General features: G+C 40.8%; 2 protein-coding genes across 3 annotated transcripts; both read right to left on the bottom strand.

The window, feature by feature from the left end:
- Positions 1-449: 449 nt before the first annotated feature.
- wu:fc46h12 (uncharacterized protein LOC568958 homolog) lies at positions 450-7,566 on the bottom strand. 2 transcript variants are annotated; one of them, XM_049598935.1, is made up of 6 exons: positions 6,754-7,566; positions 4,404-4,592; positions 3,771-3,879; positions 1,890-2,000; positions 1,506-1,584; positions 450-1,368 (listed from the first exon to the last, which is right to left on the bottom strand). In XM_049598935.1, exons 2-6 carry the CDS (start codon positions 4,499-4,501, stop codon positions 1,277-1,279), a joined length of 489 nt encoding a protein of 162 aa, XP_049454892.1. In that variant the 5' UTR covers positions 4,502-4,592; positions 6,754-7,566; the 3' UTR covers positions 450-1,276. The 2 variants fall into 2 exon arrangements, with proteins under 2 accessions (XP_049454892.1, XP_049454891.1); XM_049598934.1 differs by lacking the exon at positions 6,754-7,566 and adding an exon at positions 6,610-6,707.
- ccdc39 (coiled-coil domain containing 39) lies at positions 7,561-21,926 on the bottom strand. Its single transcript, XM_049598932.1, has 23 exons — positions 21,634-21,926; positions 19,280-19,399; positions 19,031-19,177; positions 18,784-18,942; positions 18,593-18,685; positions 17,269-17,397; positions 16,944-17,135; positions 16,740-16,843; positions 16,527-16,659; positions 15,965-16,159; positions 15,677-15,841; positions 15,448-15,585; positions 14,850-15,058; positions 14,589-14,712; positions 14,326-14,485; positions 14,092-14,198; positions 11,990-12,130; positions 11,688-11,867; positions 11,279-11,367; positions 9,958-10,999; positions 9,723-9,812; positions 9,556-9,632; positions 7,561-8,132 (listed from the first exon to the last, which is right to left on the bottom strand). Exons 1-20 carry the CDS (start codon positions 21,730-21,732, stop codon positions 10,813-10,815), a joined length of 2,871 nt encoding a protein of 956 aa, XP_049454889.1. The 5' UTR covers positions 21,733-21,926; the 3' UTR covers positions 7,561-8,132; positions 9,556-9,632; positions 9,723-9,812; positions 9,958-10,812.
- Positions 21,927-21,962: the final 36 nt, after the last annotated feature.

Below are 21,962 nucleotides of genomic sequence, written 5' to 3'. Positions count from 1 at the left end.
ACACTGGATTATATGACTAATCTCTGGTACGTGCTGTGTTTGCAGAAGTTGTTATTTCAGAGCAGGTTTTTAAAAGCAAAGCACCGTCAGCAGGCTGCAGATTCTCCACAAGGGGAAGCTGTTTCATCACTGTCAGCCAACCTGAGCCATCCACAGGAGAGGAAAGGAGGAAGAGATGGTGCACATCATGCTGTTGCTGTTACTTTTCTATCCTCTAGGTGGCGCTGGTTGGGCTGGAACTGCAGATCCAGTTGTCAAATGATAATGGACTTATGTGTATGGTACCATTTATAAGATGTAGTATGGACTGTATATGACCTGGTGCCTCACATTTATTAGAAAACAGCCAGACGATATTAAAAATAAAAAGTAAAACATTCCCCACAACTTTTCCACTTCAGCTTTATTTATTTTATTTAATTAATTTATGGTAAAAACAGGTAATTAGACAGCATTTAAACACTGTTCAGGGGCATCAGCTGTTCAACATCCAACAGCAGTGGTTCCCAACCTTTTTCCTTAAGGGACCCCTTTTTTATCGTTGAGTAAACTCACGACCCCTGACTATGTGACATATTTTATGGGTTTTATATTTATACATACCAATAATAGTAGTAGAACTAATAAGCTGTCCAATTAACCCAAATAATGAACGCAATAACTGCAGGAAGTTTGTGAAAAACAATGATTTGGATGAATTTTGAGCCAATAATTTCCTATTAATATTACATCAGAGAGTTTTCCTGATAGTTTTGGTAAAATTTTATATAATTCTCTCTCTGTATTATGTATTTTTAAGATTTCGGAGAGAGACCAGGCTCGTTTAGCAGAGAATGAACGCTTTGTGAATACTGCATGTGTTTAGTTCTTCATTGTGCCCTTACCCTGTGAGGTTTAACTTTAGATCTAAACTTTAAAATTAAAGAATTTATTTATCTTTTTGTCACAGATATGCATGAAATTAAGAGATAAGGGTCAACAGTATATTTTTTAAAAGAAAGGATTTCTTACATCCCTTAAAATCAAGAAGGCCTTGTGACCCGTGAAGCTTTGGTGACCCTTAGGGAGGAACGGGACCCCCAGGTTGGGAACTACTGTCAGTTTCATATCATTACATTCATGTGAAAATCCTACGTCAACTAAACCATTTCAAACTGCAATCATAAATTTAGATCACAACACATTTAGAATACAACAGAAAGATAAACTGATTTCTCTGAAGTCTTCCAGTGGTTCCTGCACATGAAGTGGCATTCAGCGCAAGGGCGATCTCCACCTAAGATAAGGTGCAGTTGGCGGTATCAAACCCAGGACAGATCCACTTGTTGCTGAACTGTTTGTATCCCTCAGCACTGACCAGGTCACTTCCTGTACAGAAAGGAAGCACACATTTATTATCATGGCTTCTTATGCAATAAAACACCAACACAGATTAGTGAATGAATATAGTGAACACAAGAAGATGTAATAAACTCCGCTCTCATGGTATCACATGAAACATTTACCGTCCATCAGGTTCTGAAGGCTGCAGAAGTTTGTGCTGTTATCAGCCGGGTCTTTGGAGAACTCAGACACTGCCTCTCCCTGCACATCAGACACATCAGAGGATTTTTCACGAGGCACCAAAAGGGAAACAGCATGTCAAAGACTGAAGCTGATTAATATTCTGAGCTCCTTGATTTTCCTTTGAGTAGATTTACGTCAGAAAAATAACATTTCTCTTCACCGTGTCATTATAATAATATCATAATTAAACCAAACCTTGAGCAAAGCTTGTCCAGCAGAGTCTGAGGAAGAAGGAAGAAGCCTCAAACTGAAGGCACAGTTTAGGTTTCACATGAGCGGCATCAGTCTGTTTGCTCATTAAGAATAAAAAAAGGTGCACTTACACTCATTTTGCAGACGGTGGACTGCTCCAGAAGAAACTCAAGGTCGCTGGTTATTTTGGTTGTTGGAGACGTGTGCGTGGCTTTGATCACGTATGGAGCTGTCGACACAAGCTGCAGAGGATTTCAAATTCAGTCAAGTCAATGATATTTTACACACTGTGCATCAGGTACGACTGATCTTAAAGGGTAATTTGTTTTTCAACCTAGACCATATTTCCCAAGTTTTGTCTCTAAGTGACTAATGGGAGCAAATATTTTTCAAATTGGTCCAGTATGGAGAGCACTGCAGTCAGCAATCATGAAACAGGCTGCAATGTGCACTGTCAATGTACGTCTTCCAAAAGTGTTTGTTTTTGCCACTGACAGGCTCAGATTATGATTCTAAGTGTCTGACAACATTATGGAAATGATCCCTCACCGAAATTACGACCGCCAAACCCACCAGACTCCATTATCCATGTAAATACCCATTCACTCTGACCAACCATGAAGAAGAGCGAGATGCCCGGCCAACTGGTCCAATAGAACGGCACCCGAGCGTCGTCCAGCTGGGTCGTCCGGTCTGAGCAAGCTGGTCGCGAGGAGCAAGAGCAGTCTTCTCTTAAGTGAGAGATGTGCATCATGTAGGGACAGGCCTTAGCCGACGAGGTTTCACAAGCCAGGTTTAGTATAGCAGCTTGTCATAAGCCAATATGGTTTTTGTGATTTTTTTTGGTTTGTTTGTGGGGTTGCTTTTTCTGGTTAAAGAAAAAAGATCTTACTTAACACAAAGATCTAACTCTGTAGGGATTGTTTCCATAATGTTGTCAGACACTTAGAGTAACAATCTGAGCCTGTCAGTGACAAAAACAAGTGGATGTAAATTGACGGTCTGAGTGGTTACAGCCTGTTTCACCACTAGCGTCTGCAGCAGTGTTACTCAATATTGGACCAATTTCAAAAACTGTTGTCTCCATTAGTCACTTAGACACAAAAACATGATATAATAGTGTCCAGGTTGAAAAATACCTAAGTTAGCCTTTAATTCTGAGTAAGCCTGCCTGTAGGGTGGCTGACTTTTTAGCCTGAAAATAAGTCAGTTTGAACACAGTGTGAAAACCTTTCCAGAACATTCTGTACTCTCCTGAACACATGGAAATGGATGAAGGAAGTGGTCTTTGCTAAAATAACACTTGTCTCTGATTTCTTATCATGTAGGGAAAATATTCTGGATAGTTGGCTATAAGCTGCAAAATCTGCAATAAATCCTAAATGATTTGAACAATTTGTTCTGCTGTTGATGAATTTTGGGACTCTGGCACTTTTTTCTGGGGAGGATGAAGTGCGTGTATCCCTATACACACTAAAATTATTCTTTCTTTATACAGAATCTGGTTGGGAATTCTACAATATTACACTATATCTGTTGCATGTGCACAACATGTTAAAGAAATGGGAGCTCACTGACCTAAATGTGTATGTGTAAATGAGCCATGGTGACACCAGTGTGACCAGGACAAATTTTCCTACGTTTTTTGGTAGAAATTGTGTATGTACAGTGAAAATTGTGGCCTTGGCAGCCAGTTAAAGACAAAAGTTTTAGATGATTTTAGAGCCTTCTCCACTCTAGCTCACAGCTGACAATTTCTCCACATTTGCTCATGGTACTTTCAGAGGCACAGATTCAAAACGGTAAAAGATATGAAAAAGATGAAAACATGAGTGAATAGACAATGTAAAACCTTTGAACTAAGATAAATGTCAATTTTTTCCACATTTATCATTTGAAGAAATTCTAAAAATGTTCATCTGCTGCCTGTTTTCTGCTTTATCATTAAAACTGATGCTGAAAATGTGGATTATCACTTCAACATTACATGAGTTGACTGAGATGTTTCTGACCTCGTACGAGCACCTCTCTCCTTCGTACTGACAGCTCTGGCTGATCTGCCACTCTTTGATCTGGTTCACCAGCTTTTCAGTGACATCTGCGCACGAGATGCCAAACAGCCTGCAGAGCAGAGCAGAGCAGAGCAGAGCAGGGAGCGTTAGATTTGTTAGCCCACTGTTACCATGTAGAGTTCAAAAACAGCACAAAAATCAATAAAAGATCAATGTAAGATTCTGTTGACCATCAAAAATTTCTATTTCTCTGCACAAACATGACTAATGTGAGTCTTGTGAGCCCTGTAGTCGCCGCATATCAAAGACTAGGCCTACGTGTGTGAGAAATCAGGCTGCACAGAACTTTGAACTCATAAGAAACCTTGACAAACATGCATTTGACCCTTTCACACTCTGGATTTCATGCAACTCAAATGCCATCAGACAGCATTATCTATGTCCAGCTGATCACATGATGCAGCAAGTAAACAGCTGCAGCATGGATCATTAATAATCAAACACAAATCATAAAAAAAACATTAAATCTACTAAAATAATCCCAGAAGACGTCCACAATGCACTCATATATACGGGTTGACTCAACACAAGTTAATAAAATCTATAGATACCAACAAATAAAATCTACGTTACCACTTGACTTTGCATGTGGAGACGCGGTCTGCCAGTGAGATGGTGAGCGCGGCCCCCAGGAGGAGAGCTGAAGCTACAAACAGGAATCTCAGGTCCATACTGAGGGCAGGTAGATCAGACAGGTCTGTGTCCAGTGTGCGGTCAAGTGTGTGGACGTCTTCTGAGTGTTGCCTCGATCTGCCTACAGTGCTTTAAAGAGCAGCACACGGGTCATGTGGAAAACGGGACAGCACAACATTGATTAACACGGACCACAGCCTGTCAGAGAGAGAAACTGAAGATATCTGTACAGCAGAAGAAACACAGTTATTTCTATAACATTTAGAGCAGGGGTACTAAACTTCCCTCCACCATCTCAGAAATATCTCCAGGATCAGATCATTCCTCTCCAACAAACATCTGGAAACTATTATTAATGCATTCATAACTAGTCATTTAGATTATTGCAATTCCTTGTTCTCTGGCATCTCGTGTCTCCAGCTCATCCAAAACTCTACTGCCAGAATCTAGAGACTAGAAAACATGACTACATCACCGCTGGAACACTGCTTTATTGGGTGAAAGTCTATGTCTGTTTTGGAGCCAACCTCAAGTGGTTATTTGAGGAACTGCAGTTTTTGCGTCTTCCACTGGCTTCATTTTTCAGCCTCAGAGGTTGCAGCTTGGTTAAGCACCAAAACACCAAAGAAAAGTTCCTTGTATGTGAAAACAGACTCGGCAATAAACCGGATTCAAATTCTGTTTCAGTAAGTGAATGGAGTTAAGTGCTTTGAGTCAAATGTTCTTTGTTTTTGGCTGGTGCCGCCTCCCTAACAGTGACCTAACTCAGTCAATTAAAAATCTTAATGATATATCACATTAATTTTTCCAGAAATGTTCTGATGACAGGTGGTTGTTTAATAGGTTACGCCTTTCTACTTCAAGCCCTGGAGCCAAAGTTATGTAACCTGTGACCTGAAAAATGGAACCAGAAATAGAAACCAAAAAAGTATTCAGCAGGGACAGAGCATGGCCGGCCCCTCCTTTCCATCTACATGCTTTTTGCTATATGGTCACTCAACTCAATTTCCACAGTTTGCATGTGACAGTGTACAGTATCAGACTTCAGATGCCTGGTGAGGGGGATGAAAAGCTGCAATGTTAAAAAACACGGGAGGCAGATTCCTGTGGCACTGGAAGTCTGATAAAATCATCTTTATCTGAGCTTAGAGACCGAGTTTAAGAGAAAACCTAGGATACAAACTGGTTATTCCAAACTCAATTGCATCATGGGAATTGTAGGATCCAGTGTTCTTGTAGGACATGCTCCTGGACCCAGTGCCATAGAATTTAACTATTCAAGGGCTCTGCCTGGACCAACATTGTAATCAACCAGTCACAGCTCTCATCAGTGTGCTGTCAATGTTAGTAACATTAAACAAAAACCTTATAAGCCACTGCGGGGTTAGTGAGTAAGCTTGCCAAAAGGCTAACGTTAGCATATCAGCGAGTTAGCTTGCTAACTATAAAGGCAATGCTAACAAGTACGCTTGCCAAATGCTTGAATATTAGTGAGCTAGCTGGCTAACTATGAAGGCGATGCTTATGGGTAAGCTTCTCAAAAAGCTTGAATATTAGGGAATTAGCTTGCTAACTATGAAGGCAATGCTAACGAGTAAGCTTGCCAAAAGGCTAGTATATTAGCGAGTTAGCTTGCTATCTAGGAAGGCTATGCTAATGAGTAAGCTCGCCTAAAGGCTAGAATATTGTCCACTAAATAAAGAGTGTGGATAATATAATTTTTCAGCTGCCAATACCTGCAATTAACACATTTCCCCTCCTTTTGTATGGCCTATTAAAGACACAAAAATTGTTTTTTTTTTAATTTTTATTTTTTGCAAGATGGTGGTGCTTGTGTTGATCCAGGACCACACTGTCAACTAAAAAAAATTACGTAGGGAATGAAAAAGGAGGGAAAACGTGTTCAGGTCTTTACAAGTGCAAAATGACATTACCTTTACTCTTAACGTTAATGATCAATAGCCTACTGGCAAGCTGACTCATTAGCGTAGTCTACCTAGCAGGCTAACTTGCCAATATTCTAGTCAACTGGCAAGCTTACTTGTTAGCATAGTCAACCTACTTCACAAGCTAACTCACTAACCCTGCAGTGGCTTATACGGTTTTTGCTTAATGTTTCAGAGGATTTTTGTTCAATTTTACTAACTTCATTTTGGAAAGTTCCAAACAATGACAATCCACAGACTTTTTGTGAACAGCCAGTTTCATAGGAACTATTTTCTTTCTACCAAGTTACACCCTGCCGCCAACCACAGCGCAGAGTGCAAGAGGATTTTTGGGGTAAACTGACCTTTTAAGAAATTGGAAGCAAACACACGTGTTAAAAACAGCAGAAAAAATGGTAACATGCTTTTTTGTAGGTATTTGATGGTTTAAAAAATAAAAGGTGTGACAGAAGTATGAGGATGAGTAGTGGTGACAGTGGAGCCTTCATCTTCAGCCTATGTTGCTCTCTGCTGGCTGAAAGTGGAACTGCATCAAGAACCCTGGCTTTTCAGTCTCTTTATATTATCTTGTTGACTGACATAATTTTTCATCCTGAATATTTATTTTATGCAGCACACACAAACACACAATCAGTTTTCTTTTCTCAACACACAGTTAAGGTGTGCTGTTTAGGCATACAGGGCCTGACGTCGTTATGTTCTGCAAATTGCTGCCACTCCTCGCACTGAAACAGGTTCAGTTGTCACTGTAATGTCAACCTCTAGTTTGTCAGGTCTGTCACAGATGGATTTTGAATAATGACAATGTTCGTGTGAGTATTACCTCGGCACTGGACTGGCTCAAAACTTGGAAATGCAGTCTGTCACCTTTGAGTGAAACACATCAACCTTTCAGAGCACGTTTGTATGTGAACATAAATGTTGTTGTCTTTAGTAGGACACTAAATGTGAGCAGAAATAGATCCGTCAGCATTCAATGAATTAAAAGAAAGAAAAGGTGGCTTAATACAAAAACCCCACTATTTACTTATTAGCTAATTATTAACTTATTATTGATTAGCCTGTTTTAACACCTCTGAGTCGCTGCCAATGCTCCAAATTGTTCGCAAATTCAAGTAGCAGAAGTGAAGGGAAATAAAATGACAACTCAGTCTGATTATGAGGCAACTGATTTATTTCTTCCATGCACCTCTTTACATTTTACAGCAACTCAGTGACAACGTGTCATTGGAGATTAGTTAACCCAATTGCGAGAATAAATGTTGGTATTGTATGTTTCTGCAAGCAATGGATACGTTACATTTGCACACAGCAGTTATAAACACAGTGGTTGACATGTGGTTATGTTTAGGAACAAAAACCACTTGGTTATTGTTAATGGCAACATTATCCATTGTTTGCATACCTCTCTTTGATGAATCAAAGCAAATGCAAGTGTTGTACCTTAGTTAGGACTCACACTTTGTCCTAAGTGGAGCAGCATGTCACATTTTTAGGGGCATCCCAAAAAGTGAAAGGAGAAACATGAATTAAAAACTCCAACGAGGATTCTCCTTGCCCATATAGTGTTAGTGAGAATATCATTTTCAAAAGTCTCATTTTTTTCAAATCTTGGCAAACACAGAAATAAACCTTATATGTTGAGGTTTCAGACTCTGGTGATGTTCTTTACTGACAGACTGAAGTCCAGATCTGGTCTGAGCTCCTCGATCATGGTGGAGAGCTGAAAGACACAAAGCATTGTGAACACGTTATTATTCAGGTCCGTGTCTACAGTCAGCCCAGTCGCCAGAATGACACTTGGGATAAACGGCTGCCACAAAGGAAACAGTCGCAGACCACTGTAATTTTTTTAAAGACAAGTTTGGATATTTCCAGCCATGTTTGTAGCAAAAAACTAGCTTTCCTTTAACAACAGTTTTGGACATTTCCAGCTGAGTTTGAATCGACAAAAGCGTGTATTTTTAAACAAGAGTTCAGGACATTTCCAGCCATGTTTTTTGCCACAAAACAGGTATTTTTAACTAGAGTCCGTGACATTTCCAGCCATGTCTGAAGCAATAAAAGTGGGTATACTTTGATGAGAGTTGAGAACAATTCTAGCTGTGTTTGTAACGACAAAACCGTCTTTCTTTTAACAGCAGTTCGAGACATTTCCAGCCGTGTTTGAAGGAACCCAAGCGTGTATTTTTTAATTAGAGTTCAGGACATTTCCAGTGGTGTTTATTGCAACAAAAATGGGTATTTTTAACAAGAGTCTGTGACATTTCCAGCTGCATTTATAGCGACAAAAGGCTACAATTTTTTAACGAGAGTTCGTGACGTTTCCAGCTCTATTTGTAGGGACAAAACCGTCTCTCTTTATTTCTTTGGGACATTTCCAACCATATTTACAGCAACAAAAGTGGGTATTTTTTCAACAAGAGTTGGTGACATTTTCAGCCATATTTATAGTGACAAAAAGCTACAATTTTTAACAAGAGTTTGTGACATTTCCAGCCATGTTTGAAGCGATAAAAGTGGGTATTCTTTCACGAGAGTTCATGACAATTTCAGCTGTATTTGTAGCGACAAAACCAGCTCTCTTTCTTTCTTTCTTCAGGACATTTCCAGCCATGTTTACAGTGACAAAAAGTGGGTATTGTTAACAAGAGTTCAGGACATTTCCAAACACGTAACTGTGGCATCGAAAGTGAGTATTTTTTTATAAGTTAATGACATTTCCAGCCACATTTGTAGAGACAAAAGCAGTTTTTTTAAAGAAGAGGTTGTGACATTTTCAGCCGTGTTTGTACTTAAAACAGATGGTATTTTTAATGACAAGTCGAGACATTTCTAGCCATGTTTGTAGCGTTCTATGTGCCTAAACTTTACCATGTTACCCACAATGTTGTCACAATATGAAATATAAAAATTGAAACACAGAGTTTCAACATATGAAGCGCACAAATGTAACATATCCATATGCATAAATGTACAATGCCAAAATTTTATTCTGGGGACTGGGTTGTCAGAGTACAGTCAGATTGTGTTCTGCACAAATTATATCAGAGAGCACAATCAGTATTGAATGTTTTATCACTGAAATGAAACACAGAACAGGATATGAGTATAGCTTTGCAAAGACTATTAACAAAGTGACTTACCCGTTCCAGGATTGGACCAACTGTTGTTTCATTTAACTCATGATATGACTGAACAGCTGTCAGCAGGATTGCCACAACTGTGGGACATAAAAAAGGAAATTCAGAATAGTTAAAATCATGTTAGACGTCATGTTGAATTAATTTCTGCAATCTTAAAATGCACTTACTGTTGTCTGCTGGATCAGATGCTGGCTGGACTGATGTTGCCTGTATTGGCTCTGAAAAAGGAGCTTCCGTGACAAGGGAGTTAAAGGTCGCTGGGGAAACATTTTAATTAAGTACATTTTAGATCTACACAGTTGAACTTGTCACAGCAAACTTCAGCTCAATACATTTACTGACAATATACATATTTCATAGATCTCTTTTATATTTTCCAGTGATTTCAGCCTGTGTACTCACTTGTCTGTGCAGCACATGAGGCCAAACATCCAGCAAACAGGATCAGCAGCAGCATGTCGAAGCTTTATTTCCAAACAAGAGTGAAATCTGCAGTGGGAAAATGTTGTCCGTATTCCCACAGAGCTTCTGGCTACTTTTGTTCTGTGCCATGAAGAGGGCGTGGCAATGACAACATGACATGTCAAAGACAATTGTCTGGGCTGGAGCAACTCAAGCACGTAACAAAGGCTGAAGCAAACCAGTTCTGTGCGACGAAATATGAGAAAGAACCTTTTTAAGGCTGTCGAGCGCGTAATTTCTGAGGTTGTGATTTGCTTTATGCAGGGTGTTTTTTCAACTGCTTCTTCTACAAAGCAAAATAATTTCATACCTTGTAAATTATCCAAAGATCATGCATGTCAGAAAAGATTAAGAGAGGGATTTTTGTTATCACAAAAAAAAAAAAAAAAAAGGGTTTAGTTGAGCCAAAAACAGATTGTGGCAGCAAATTCTGATGGGCTCTCAGACTTTTCAGCTACTTTTTATTGAGATGTGATGAGTTGTTTTTAAGACAAAAAAAGAGCAAAGAAATAACAAGAATTATTTTTCTTTTTTTAATTAAAAGGAGAAAATAATCAAGTCTTCCTTTCGGCCACATTAATTTTTCATAAATATAATAACTACAAAGTGAAATGAACAAAGGCTACAAATAACTAGTATGACATCACACATTGTAAAGCTCTTTTTAAAGCTTTGAAACCACATTTCAGAGTTGATCACATCTCATCGTGTGATGAGACTCTGTGCATCTATGAGTAATTGTAATTCTCTTTCTCTCGTATCAGTAAATAAAGAGTGATGATAAATCCTTCATGACTACAGGTTCTTTAACTTTCTGCTGCTGCTGCTGCTGCTGCTGCTGCTCACAGAGCTGGAGCGTCTGGAGGTGGTGAGAGGAGGGGAGGTCACAGCCAGATCCAAGCCCACTTCAACAGTCTTCAGCACGTGGGAGTGAGGTGACACAGAGGCCCTGGGGCTGCTGCTGGCTGAGGACGCAGGAGACCTACAGTACAGAGAGACGAACAACACCATGAAGATACAGAGGAGCAGAGCAGCATAATAAAGTCTCCATCTTCTTCTCAATCAGACTGTGGAGCACATCTGTGCGACCAGTCTCTCTCCTCTGACTGGTTTTATTACATTGACATGAGCAGTACTTAATTATTGTTCTCATGCATACTTTAATGATCCGTCCAATAGTTCGAACTCATGACAACAAGCCCTCGTTATTCCTCTGACCTCCACTCTCGCCTTCTCTGGAGAAGAATGGATCAAGTCTGACCTGAGAGAGGCAGAGCTGCACACAGAGCTTCTCTTAGAGCTTCGGCCACTGGCAGGAGTGGAAGACGGAGATGGAAGAGACAGATTGGCCTGAGAGAAACAGCAGAAGAAAAGCAAAGTTAAAGGAACTGTATGTAACATTCAGAGCATATCCATGATTCAAAGTCTGACTTCTAACTGCTGACAGAACTAATAGTGTTGATGCCATCCTGATATCAGCGGTAACGTCTGTATGGATTTAACAATTTTGTGCCCAATATTTAAGAGATTTATATCTATTGAGTGAAGGAAAAAAAAGTCTTATATCTTAAATTTAAACCTGTGAAAAATGGGAGCAAAAACAAAAGCATAACTCAATGCTTAATTAATCCTCTGAATATAAAAACAATGCAGTGTCACTTGTTTTCTACCTGCAGGAAGTATTTCTCCAACACTGATCTGAGGTCGAGTTTGTCCTCCATGGCCTCGTTCAACATCTTGTTGATGCTCTTGTTGAATTCTTTCCACTCCCTCAGCTTAATGTCCTTCTCCTCAAATGTCTCAGTTTTGGTGTTCTGTGCTGAGCGGATCTCTTTGGTCAGCTTAGAGCACTAACAGACAGAGAGGACAACACAGGATTTAAGTTTGATTATTGTGACTGTTAATAGATGTTTGTAATAAAGGATCCCACTCCCCTGTGTTTAGAGAGAAGTGGGACAGGCAGACATCAAACCTGCTTTGTGGCTCTGTCAACCTTCTCCTGCTGGGAAGTGATTTCTTTGTTCAGTTTACCGATGAGCGACTGTTTGCTCTGTATCTTATCTTTCTCCACCTGCTCATCTTGCAGCAGACTCTCCAAGGTATTGTTCATGTCCTGGAAATGGAGAGCGGCAAACACACATGAGCACACAAAAGCACAGCCCAGAGACACATTCATGCCAGGTCAGCTTCACTGGATGACTCAGATAAGTAGAGTCAGGTGTTGAGCAAGTTCATTCATGACCCAATACTCTCACAGGGACACCACTAAATACTGAAGAGGAGAGGCAGAAATAGAGAGGGAGTGCTTTTACAAGGAACAAGGAAATAAAAATACAGAAGAGTAAATACTGACAGACAATAGGAAATGCTAAAGATTATTTCCATCAGTATTAAATGTTGTACAGTATTAAGATCGGCCTTAAAGCTGGGTAGGCAGTTGAATTTTGCTGCCATTGGTCAAAAATCCCACAGTAACCTTTGAGCATATTGTAACTTAAGTGGACTGAGAGAAAACTACACCTCTGCACCTCTGCTTGGCTCTGTTTTCAGCAAGGACGTAGGCTTGCATATGGACGGTACCAATATTTAAACAAACTTGTTTGCATCTTGTATTGATTCAGAAAGAGACAGTGTATTATATTTTTCAATATGGGCCGATCACGTATCACCAAGCCATTTTTTTTCCCGTTTATTTGTGGCCTGGTCACAGGGTTCCAGACTCCAGCCATCCCTCCCTGCAGCAACACTTTCCAGCTCCTCCTGGGTGACCCCAAGGTGTTTCAAGGCCAGATGAGGTATATAATGCCTCCAGCATGCTCTGGGTCTGTCCCAGGGCCTCCTACTGGTTGGACGAGCTTTGAAGACCTGGCAAGGGGCCCAGGAGGCATTCTGATCAGATGCCTGAACCACCTCAACTGGCCTCTATGATGTGAAGGAGCAGCAGCTCTACTCCGAGCTCCCTCCGGATATCTGAGCTTCTCACAGGAAACTCATTCCTGCTGCGTGTATCCACAGTCCTATTCTTTCAGTCATTACCCATAGCTGATGACCATAGTTGAGGGTCGGGATGTTAAATCGAGAGCTTTGCCTTCCTGCTCAGTTCCCTCTTCACCATGCATCACTGCTGATGCCGTGTCAAACCGTCTGTCCATCTAACGATCCAGTTTACCCTCACTCATGAACAGGACCCCGAGATACCTGAACTTCTTGGGTTGGGGCATTAGTTTCTGTATTCTACTTCCGATATAGCTGCTTAAACTTTGTCTCATCCAGAGAGCGTCTGAAACAGGTTCTGTGTCTGTCAGACGGTCTGAAGGGGAAACTACGGTCAGCAAACGCACAGCAGGGTATAGGGCATGTACTTTTTTTTTTTTCTTGAAACATTATGAGTTTATTCGAATTTATTCATTTAAATTATATTATAATACAACATTATTCTTTACTTTCTTGCTTAAATGCATATGAGCTATTTAAGTCCATTATAAAGTCATTAAAATGAATTAATTTATCACTGATGTAAACAGGTGCCATGTGTACATTTAAAGAGGTTACCTCCTCAAACAAAAAGACACAAGTTAACTATGCCTACATGTGTGTTGTCTCAGCAGGGATAACATTAAATGAGAAGTAGATCTACATGAGAAGCCTATTTTTAAATTTTTAACCACAACAGTTGCCTGAATTTTTATGTTTTCCTTAACATACAGAAAGAAATTTCCACCATAAATGGGTGCAGAAATGATCACCAGAATGCAGAAAATGAGGTGTTTGATGCTCACAATTTCATGGGGGAGGACCCCAAACCCCAACTCAATATATGTCCCTACCAATGTTGACATGAAACCTCCACTCTTGGATTTCAGGCTGGGTTATGTTTTGTTTTTGGACTGAGCACATACACCTGGCTTGAGTAACTTACTAGAAGCTGATTGAGAGTTTTGCAGTGGCTGCTCATTCACAAGCAGGCAACACTTGCACAGGTATGGTGACACTCCTCATTCTGGCCTAATTAGCCTATAAAACCTATAAAGCCTATAAAACATCCATTAATATTTTCTATAAACAGACAATAACCTGTAAGTCCTGTTGGAGCTCTTGGACTTGTCTCTTTTTATACTTCAGCGTCTCTTCAGCTGCCCTCAACTGCTCTTCTAGCTTCAGCTTTTCCTGGTGCTCTGGACCTGAAACAAAAACAGTCTGAATTACTTTGTGAACACATGAAGAGAACAAACAAACCTACTTCACTTCCTGCTGATGATCCCTGATAAGAGTGATTCAGGTTGATTGAGTCTACCTGTTCATACGTACTGGATTCATTCACTTTGTTGAGGGATGTGCGAAATGCTGTGTTACTGCTGTCAAACAAACGGATGGTGTTCTCTAGAGCTCTGTTTTCCAGCTCCGTCTTGCGGATCTTAGCATCCAGATCGTCTCCCTTTCGCTTGAGCTCCTCTTTCTCTTGTGCAGCCTGATGAAAAGCACACAGTGGTGATTCAAAGAGCTGGAGTGCCCCACAGGAACAGCTTTAACAGACTCTGTATAGCATGACAGTGAGTTTAAAGACCTCTTACCTTTGTGATGTAGTAAGCCTGTGATTTCTCCTCTTCCCCCTCAGGGGCTGCCATTGAAAACATCTCAATCTCAAAGCGTTTCTTCATCATGTCGACCTTGGACAGTTTCTCACTCAGTTCGACGCTGACACGGAATCAATGGTCAAATAAAGTCGTTTGTTTTGGAAAATGATTCTCATAATCATGCAAGTCTGATATGGAACACGACTACGAGAGCTAAATGAGCAAAGGCTTGGGGTCACAGCTGGGGTTTTTCTTTACCTGAGTTTCTGTCTGTCCTGCTCACTGATCTTGAGCTGCTGATTTAGCATTTTTTTATAGACCTTGACCTCCTCCTCCCTGTCCTTCATGGCTTCCTGCAACTCCAGCCTCCTCTTCTCCAGGGACAGCACGCTGTCCGCCTTGCTGTACAGCAGACTCCTCACACGCTCGACCTCTGTCTTCATGACGTTGTGCTCCACCAGGGTGTCCTGACGAGGAACATGTGAAGTCAACGTAGTGCATAGTTTTGTTCGTACAGGTGGTGCTCATTTTCAGATACATGACATTATGTCTGCTCTTACAGGGTTTCCCATACATTAATTTATTTGTGGCGGCAAATAAATTATTTAACATGCCTCCCCGTTTCTGTGTCAACCCTCGTATATATTGTCCATTCCCTAATTTTTACGTGTTTAATGAGCTAAATTATGCATAAATTAGGTTTCTGTTAATCAAATAATTATAACAGCAATAAGTAAAGTGACCTTCCAAACTGAGATATAACCTTGAATCAAACTTATTAAACCACTCATATTTAATCGTCAAAATACGGGGTCTCAGTGATTTCATAATACCTGCTATGACAGTAGTCAGTTACCTGTCTCTTGAGCCTGAGTCTCTTCAGCTCCTTTTCATTGGTGTTACAGAGAAGCATGAGCTCCTCCACCTTGTCGGTCAGATCTCTCTTTTGAGCCTCTGACTTCTCCATCACTTTCCTCAAATAGCGAATATCATCCTGTCCGAGACAAAGAGAGACAAGATGGAATTATTTCACTGGTTCGGTGTGTGAAAATGTGTACAGTGAGACGACAAACAAACAGACTGACCTCAGCCTCCTTGAGCGCACTGGTCAGCTTGTTGGCCGTCTCCTTCTTCTCCTCTAGGGTTTTGGTCAGCTCAGCGATCTTTACGTTCAACATTTGCTTTTCATCGGTGCGAACTTCGCCTTGCAGCCGTGCCAATTTTTTGTCTAGGTGGATGATCTGGGTGTCCTTCACAAAGCAAGGAAAGAAAAACATATATTTATTGATATGCAGAGTCTAGCACCAGACTAGAGAAAGCTGGTAGTGTATTTGTAGAAAGTCACATCTGTGTGTGTTTTTTGGTAAGCGTGCCTGTTCCATCATGATAATCTGCTGTCTTTTTAATTCCTCCTCCTGTTTTCTCAGCTGGCTCTCCAGTTGGTTGATGGTGGATTTACTCCTTGAGACCAGAGCAATAGAATCCTTCTCCTTTGTCTTGAGGGCCTGCAAATGTTCTTTACCACGAAAAAGCTCTTCCCTGTAGTCACGCAGCTGGACATCCAACTCCTATAGCAAAGTACAGACCAAAGCAGGGTTACACAGGGGTGTACTGTATGTATAGACAATGCAGGCAGTGCAGGTGTACAGGTATGAGTTGATGTTAGATAACTGCTAACAACAAACAATGAATTTGAGGGTGCCAAAAACGCAGCATGTGTACGGCCCCTCATGCTTCTCTTTGTCACCGTTTCAGATCGACAGTGCAGCTTTAAATTCATGGGAAGACCAGCATACAGAGGTTGATATTTGGATTATGTTCAAAAGCTATTAGCAAAAATAATGATCAAAGAGTGTTCTGACAGTCCTGAGATGAAGAACTGAAAATAAAAAAGTCATAAAGTGTACAACAACAGCTCTCTTCCAGGCCGCTCACCTTAATTGCCCGTTCCTCATCCTTGAGGAGTTGGTCCATCTGTGCAGCCCTCTCCTCCTCACTGAGGGCGGTCTGAGTCACATCTTTCAGCTTCTCCTCCAGCAAAGCATTGTAGGCCTTGGCCCTCATGAGTCTACAACACACAGACAGAGCTTGTGTTGTAAAGCTAGAGTGGCAGCTTAGCAAACAGACGTGTTATCAGATGTCACTGACTTGTCATTGTTATCCTGGATGTCTTTCTTCATCCTGGATATGTGGGACGACGCAGACTCCACACTGGAGGTTGCGCCGTCCAGTCTGCTTTTGCAACTTTTCAGCTGCAGCACATACGAGAATCAATCACTTTTACAAAATGAGGATAGATTACAGACATTTCATAGTGGCACAAGTCACGTTGGGCTGCTTTGAGATGCTGACCTCATCCTTCAGCCTGCTGCAGTTATTCTCCTGCTCCTTCAAATCCTGCCGCAGCTTTACAGCCTGTCGGGTGGCCATGGTTAGGTTCCTCTCAGTTTCCTTATTGTTGTTCCTCTGAGTTTCCAGCCAGTGCTTCCTCTTTGCAATGGTGGTGTTCCTGTCCCTGATGTTCTGGTTGGCTTGGGCAAGTTGCTGGATGTATGAGAGAAATAAGACAGGAATACAAATACTCGAGTGTGCCGTTGAGCGTGTTCACGTTCTGTTAGCTTTTATTGTTCAGAGGTTTATAAGCGTTGAGACAGCATGTCAAGGTCGCATATTTTACCAGAGCACACTGCTGCATCTCAGCATCTCTCTGCTTCATCTGCTTGATGGTGTTTTCCCACTGGTGGATGAGCTGCTGTGTCTCCTGGTGGGCCTGCTGCAAATTCTCTGTCGTTTTGTCCAAAGCAATCTGTGAGGAAAAGAAAAGAAAAGAAAAGTGTATTCTCTGCAACAGTTTGTGGTTTAAAGGGACAGTTCACCCCATAACCAAATCTACATGTGTTTCCTCTTACCTTTGGTGCTATTTATCAGTCTAGATTGTTTTGGTGTGAGTTGCTGTGTGTTGGAGATATCAGCTGTAGAGATGTCTGCCCTCTCTTAAATATAATGGAACTAGATGGCACTCAGCTTGTGGTGCTTTGAAAAACTCAACATCAATGTCTCTTTCCAGAAATCATGACCTGGTTACTCAAGATAATCCACAGACCTTGTTTTGAGCAGCTTCATGTCGGAACTATTTTCTTTCTACCGAACTACAACTGCCAGCCGTATCACCCATAGGCTAAATAAAATAATGGCTGTAGCTACCGTGATGTCACCCATTGATTTCTGGACTCCCATTCTGAAGCCTCTGCATTTTGGATGTCGTTATCTTGTTTTTTTGGAGCCAGGCGTAACCAAATCTGGACAAGAGGGTGAAGCTTTGGAGGAGCCAGGCTGGTACCAGGCTGTAAACATGTTTATTCCTGCTGTAAAGGTGGACATTTTAACATGGGGGTCTATGAAAATTGATTCACCTCTGGAGCCAGCCTCAAGTGGCCATTCAAGGAACTGCAGTTTTGGCACTTCCACACTGGCTACATTTTTCAGCCCAGGAGGTTGCTGCTTGGTATCACTGTGCAATGAATGAAGCATGAATCTGGTGCTAGCTCACCTAGCACCACTAAGCTAGCTAATGTTACAGCTCAGCCAAGGAGGACGGCACTCATGTTTACATCTTGCGCCGTCACAAACACAAGACTTTAGTCCATGAGTAGATACACTCTTCCTTCTGCTCGGTGATACAGTTGGCAGGTGTAGTTCGGTAGAAAGAAAACAGTTCCTGCATTAAACTGCTCACAACAAGGTCAGTGGATTATCTTGGGTAACCAGGTCATGATTTCTGGAAAGAGACATTGCTGTTGAGTTTCTCAAATTTATTTTTCGGCACTTTGAGCACCACAAGCTGAGTGACATCTAGTTCCATTATATTGGAGAGAAGACAGACATATCTACGGCTGATATACCCACTCAGCAACTCACACCAAAACTATCTGGATTGATAGATAGCACTACAGGCAAGAGGAAAAACATGTATTTTTAAACAAGTGTTTTTTTTACATTACCCGTGTAGATATAGTCTCAGTCAATTCTTTGTCAAGGGCTTTGCGCTTGTCACTGGCCTCCAGTGTCTTCTTCTCTATAGCCAGAGTGAGTGACTGTATCGGGAGAGAATATAAAGCTGTTAGCTCAGGATGAGTCAGAGTTGTAGACATCAGTTTAGAATATATGTTCAATACAGCCCTTTTCTCCTCACCTTTATCCTCTGCTCGTCTTGCTGGGCATACTTGATGATGGTCATTGTGTCCTCATCTTTGCGTGCCGACTCCTCTAAAAAGGCGTCCAAGGTCTGCTGGTCCCAGTCCATCTGGTTCCTAAAGTCCTCTAGCTTCTGTTTGGCCTTGAAGACATGATTCTGAGGATATGGACAAAGATTAAGTTGCACATTCTGGCACTCACAGCTAGACTTATTTCTAGGTTTGAAGTATAAATGTTGTGTGGACCTCTAGCATGTTCTTCCTCTCTGCTAAAGATCGATTGTCACTCTCCATCTTTGCAACTTCCTGTGTCAGGTGACCTGTCTCCCTCTCTGCGAGGGCGTTGAGGTGTTTCTCAAACTCTTCTTCTCTTTCCTTTGCTTTAAGCAGAGCCTGTGTGCAAAAAACAACACTGTGACTATAACTGAAATTAACAGAAGAGACACGCACCTGTCTGACACATATTGAATAAACAATGTATTCTAATACACCCACCTCGGTACTGTCCAGCTCTTGTTTGACATTCTTAAAGAATTCGGTTAATGTCTGCTTTTGTTCCCTGTGTCTCTCAAGTTTGTTGTCCAGTTGCACCAACTCCATCTCTTTTTTACGAATCTGTTGTTGAGGAAACAATCAGGTTAAAAGCATGACATATATGACATACAAACATTTGTGTTTGGACACAGACAGATTTACCAGTTGTAAACATGGAACCCTCGTGAGCTGACATAAAACTTTACAACTTGTAAACCCAGGTGTCGGAGCCATCTGGTCTAGATGTTTACAATATAATAACTGCAGTATGGTTGCAGTGTAGAGCTCTTACTACATCGCTCACATGAGCTTCATCAACTACATAACAGTAGTTGATGAAGCTCATGTGAGCCGATGTAGTAAGAGATTTTGACAGTGTGCTACTGTCACAAGACCGCGAATACAGAGTTCAAACATCACTAGTCACAGTTCAGTATAACTGAGAAACATGACCATCAGAAATTTGAGGAATCATTTTTTAGAAGCTTACATCTGCCAGTTTTTTGGCATTAATTCTGAGTCCCTGAGACACTTGATCTGTTATTTTCTTAACAATGATGCACGCTATTTCTTGCCTGGATTTAGAACTTGGAATCCACCCACTCCACCAAGTTGACTTGAGGTGGAAATGGAGGGTAACAAGTCGACAGTAACAGATTTGTCATCCATTTCCCTCATATACACAGTGTTGGGAATGTCACTTTTGAAATGAAATAGGTAACAGGTTACTGGTTACCCTGTTCAAATTAAATCAGTAATGTAATCAGTAATGAACAGGTTACCCTGTTCAAATTAAATCAGTAATGTAACTATTTTAATTTCTTCATCAAAGTATTACACCTTACACTTGATAACTCTTTGATTACTTTTCTAACAAATGCTTTAAACTGGTCAGTAAAGCTGAAAAATTGGAGAAATAGGTTATGCTAAATGAAGGCATTCCTGCACAATGAAAAGGTGCAAAGCAACAGTGTATATTCTACATATGAACTTTTTACCACCCCAAAATAGGCTGTATTCAAATGTAACCCCTTTGTAATCACCAATTTTGATTAGTAGCTGTAATTTAATAACATTTTTTATCTCAGTGACTGTAACTTATCGGCCTCCAATTACATTTATTTTGTAATTTCATTACATGTAACTACAAGAGGCCGACATAATGACCAGGATCAGTAAGGCTAGGGTGGTGTTTAACACATTTTTGATTCTAATGTGAAGCTGGTGTTGCTGTATGGATCAGAGACATTAAGAACAACAAACCACATAACAAACAGGCTGCAAACATTCATGAACACCTGTCTCACTTAACATCTGGTGGAGAGGCAAAGTAAGCAATGCAGACCTGTGAAAAAGAACAAACCAGGACCCCACTGACTCACAAAGTCTAAAAAGAAAGTAGAGTTGGATTGGACACACCCTCAGAAAACCGTCCACAACCATCATCCGACAAGCCCTGACATGGAACCAACAAGGAAATAGGAAAAGAGGTCGTCCCCAAGAACAGCTGGAGAGGAGGTGTCCAGACAGAAATGTTAAATTTGTTTTGAGCAAATAAACACCATTTATATTAAATGGAGTTTCACTGAATTCTGTGACCCGTCAGATTCTGTGACCCAGCCCCTAACCACTCAACAACAACTCACAGAACTTAATTTTTCAAGGGAGTCTGGTACTGGATCACAGAATCGGATGGTTTCTGTGTTCCAAAATGGTGTTTATTTGCATTTCATTTCCCAAATGAGTAAATATATGTAGTGTGTTCTATGTGCCTAATCCAGCAGATATGCATTTCTGAACGCTAGACAGTTGCTCAAGCAGTGGTTCCCAACGTTTTTCCTAGAGGGACCCCTTTTCTATCATTACGACCCTGGCCTAAGTGACATATTTTATAGATATTTCATATTATATTTAATGCATTATAATAATAACAGCACAAAACATCTGATAAACTACAATTAAATTTTTAGGAACTTTTTATGTGATTCTCTGTCTAGATTTTTTTTTAACAATCATACAAACTTAATGGGCTTCTTTTTTGACCGATTCAATGCTTTCTTCTCCCTAACACTTGTCCATTGTTGCTCTTTGGGTGTTTTAAGTGTATACTTTTCTTTTTTTCATTAAGTTTAAGGTACAGTCATTTTTGACGGTCCCTAACTGACTCTAACTTCCGCTGGGCCAAAATGTCAAACACCTAACTACTTTGACCACATTAAATTAATACACAACACTGTCAGTTACTCCGTTATCGTTAGTAAAACACATTAACTTCTTAGTGGTGTCATAACTAAATATAACCCTCCCATACTCACCTCTTCAATCAAAGCCTTGTTTTCAGCGTTAGGTTCAGGGATAGCAAACCGCTCATCCCAGCCGATCTCTGATAAAACTGTATTAATAACGGCCGCCATTTTCTCTTACTGTTTGACTGAGCCGGCAAAGTCACAAAAGACTGATTCAAAGTGATACGTGTTCAGTAAGTGTCGTTATTATCAGCTGATATCAGTTGTTTCTTTCTCCAGTTTGCCAAATACTATCTCAACCGCTGTCTGTTGTCAGTCGCCCCTAGCAACCGCGCGTGCCTTTAAATGGTACCACCGCAGGAAGGCGCGTGAGGTTAAAGTGGTGCGGACGTCACTTC

Source organism: Epinephelus fuscoguttatus, linkage group LG15 (genome assembly GCF_011397635.1).
Source record: "Epinephelus fuscoguttatus linkage group LG15, E.fuscoguttatus.final_Chr_v1".
Taxonomy (NCBI): domain Eukaryota; kingdom Metazoa; phylum Chordata; class Actinopteri; order Perciformes; family Serranidae; genus Epinephelus; species Epinephelus fuscoguttatus.
The sequence above is the reverse complement of the archived record's forward strand: the minus strand, read 5'-3'. Positions and strand labels throughout refer to the sequence as shown.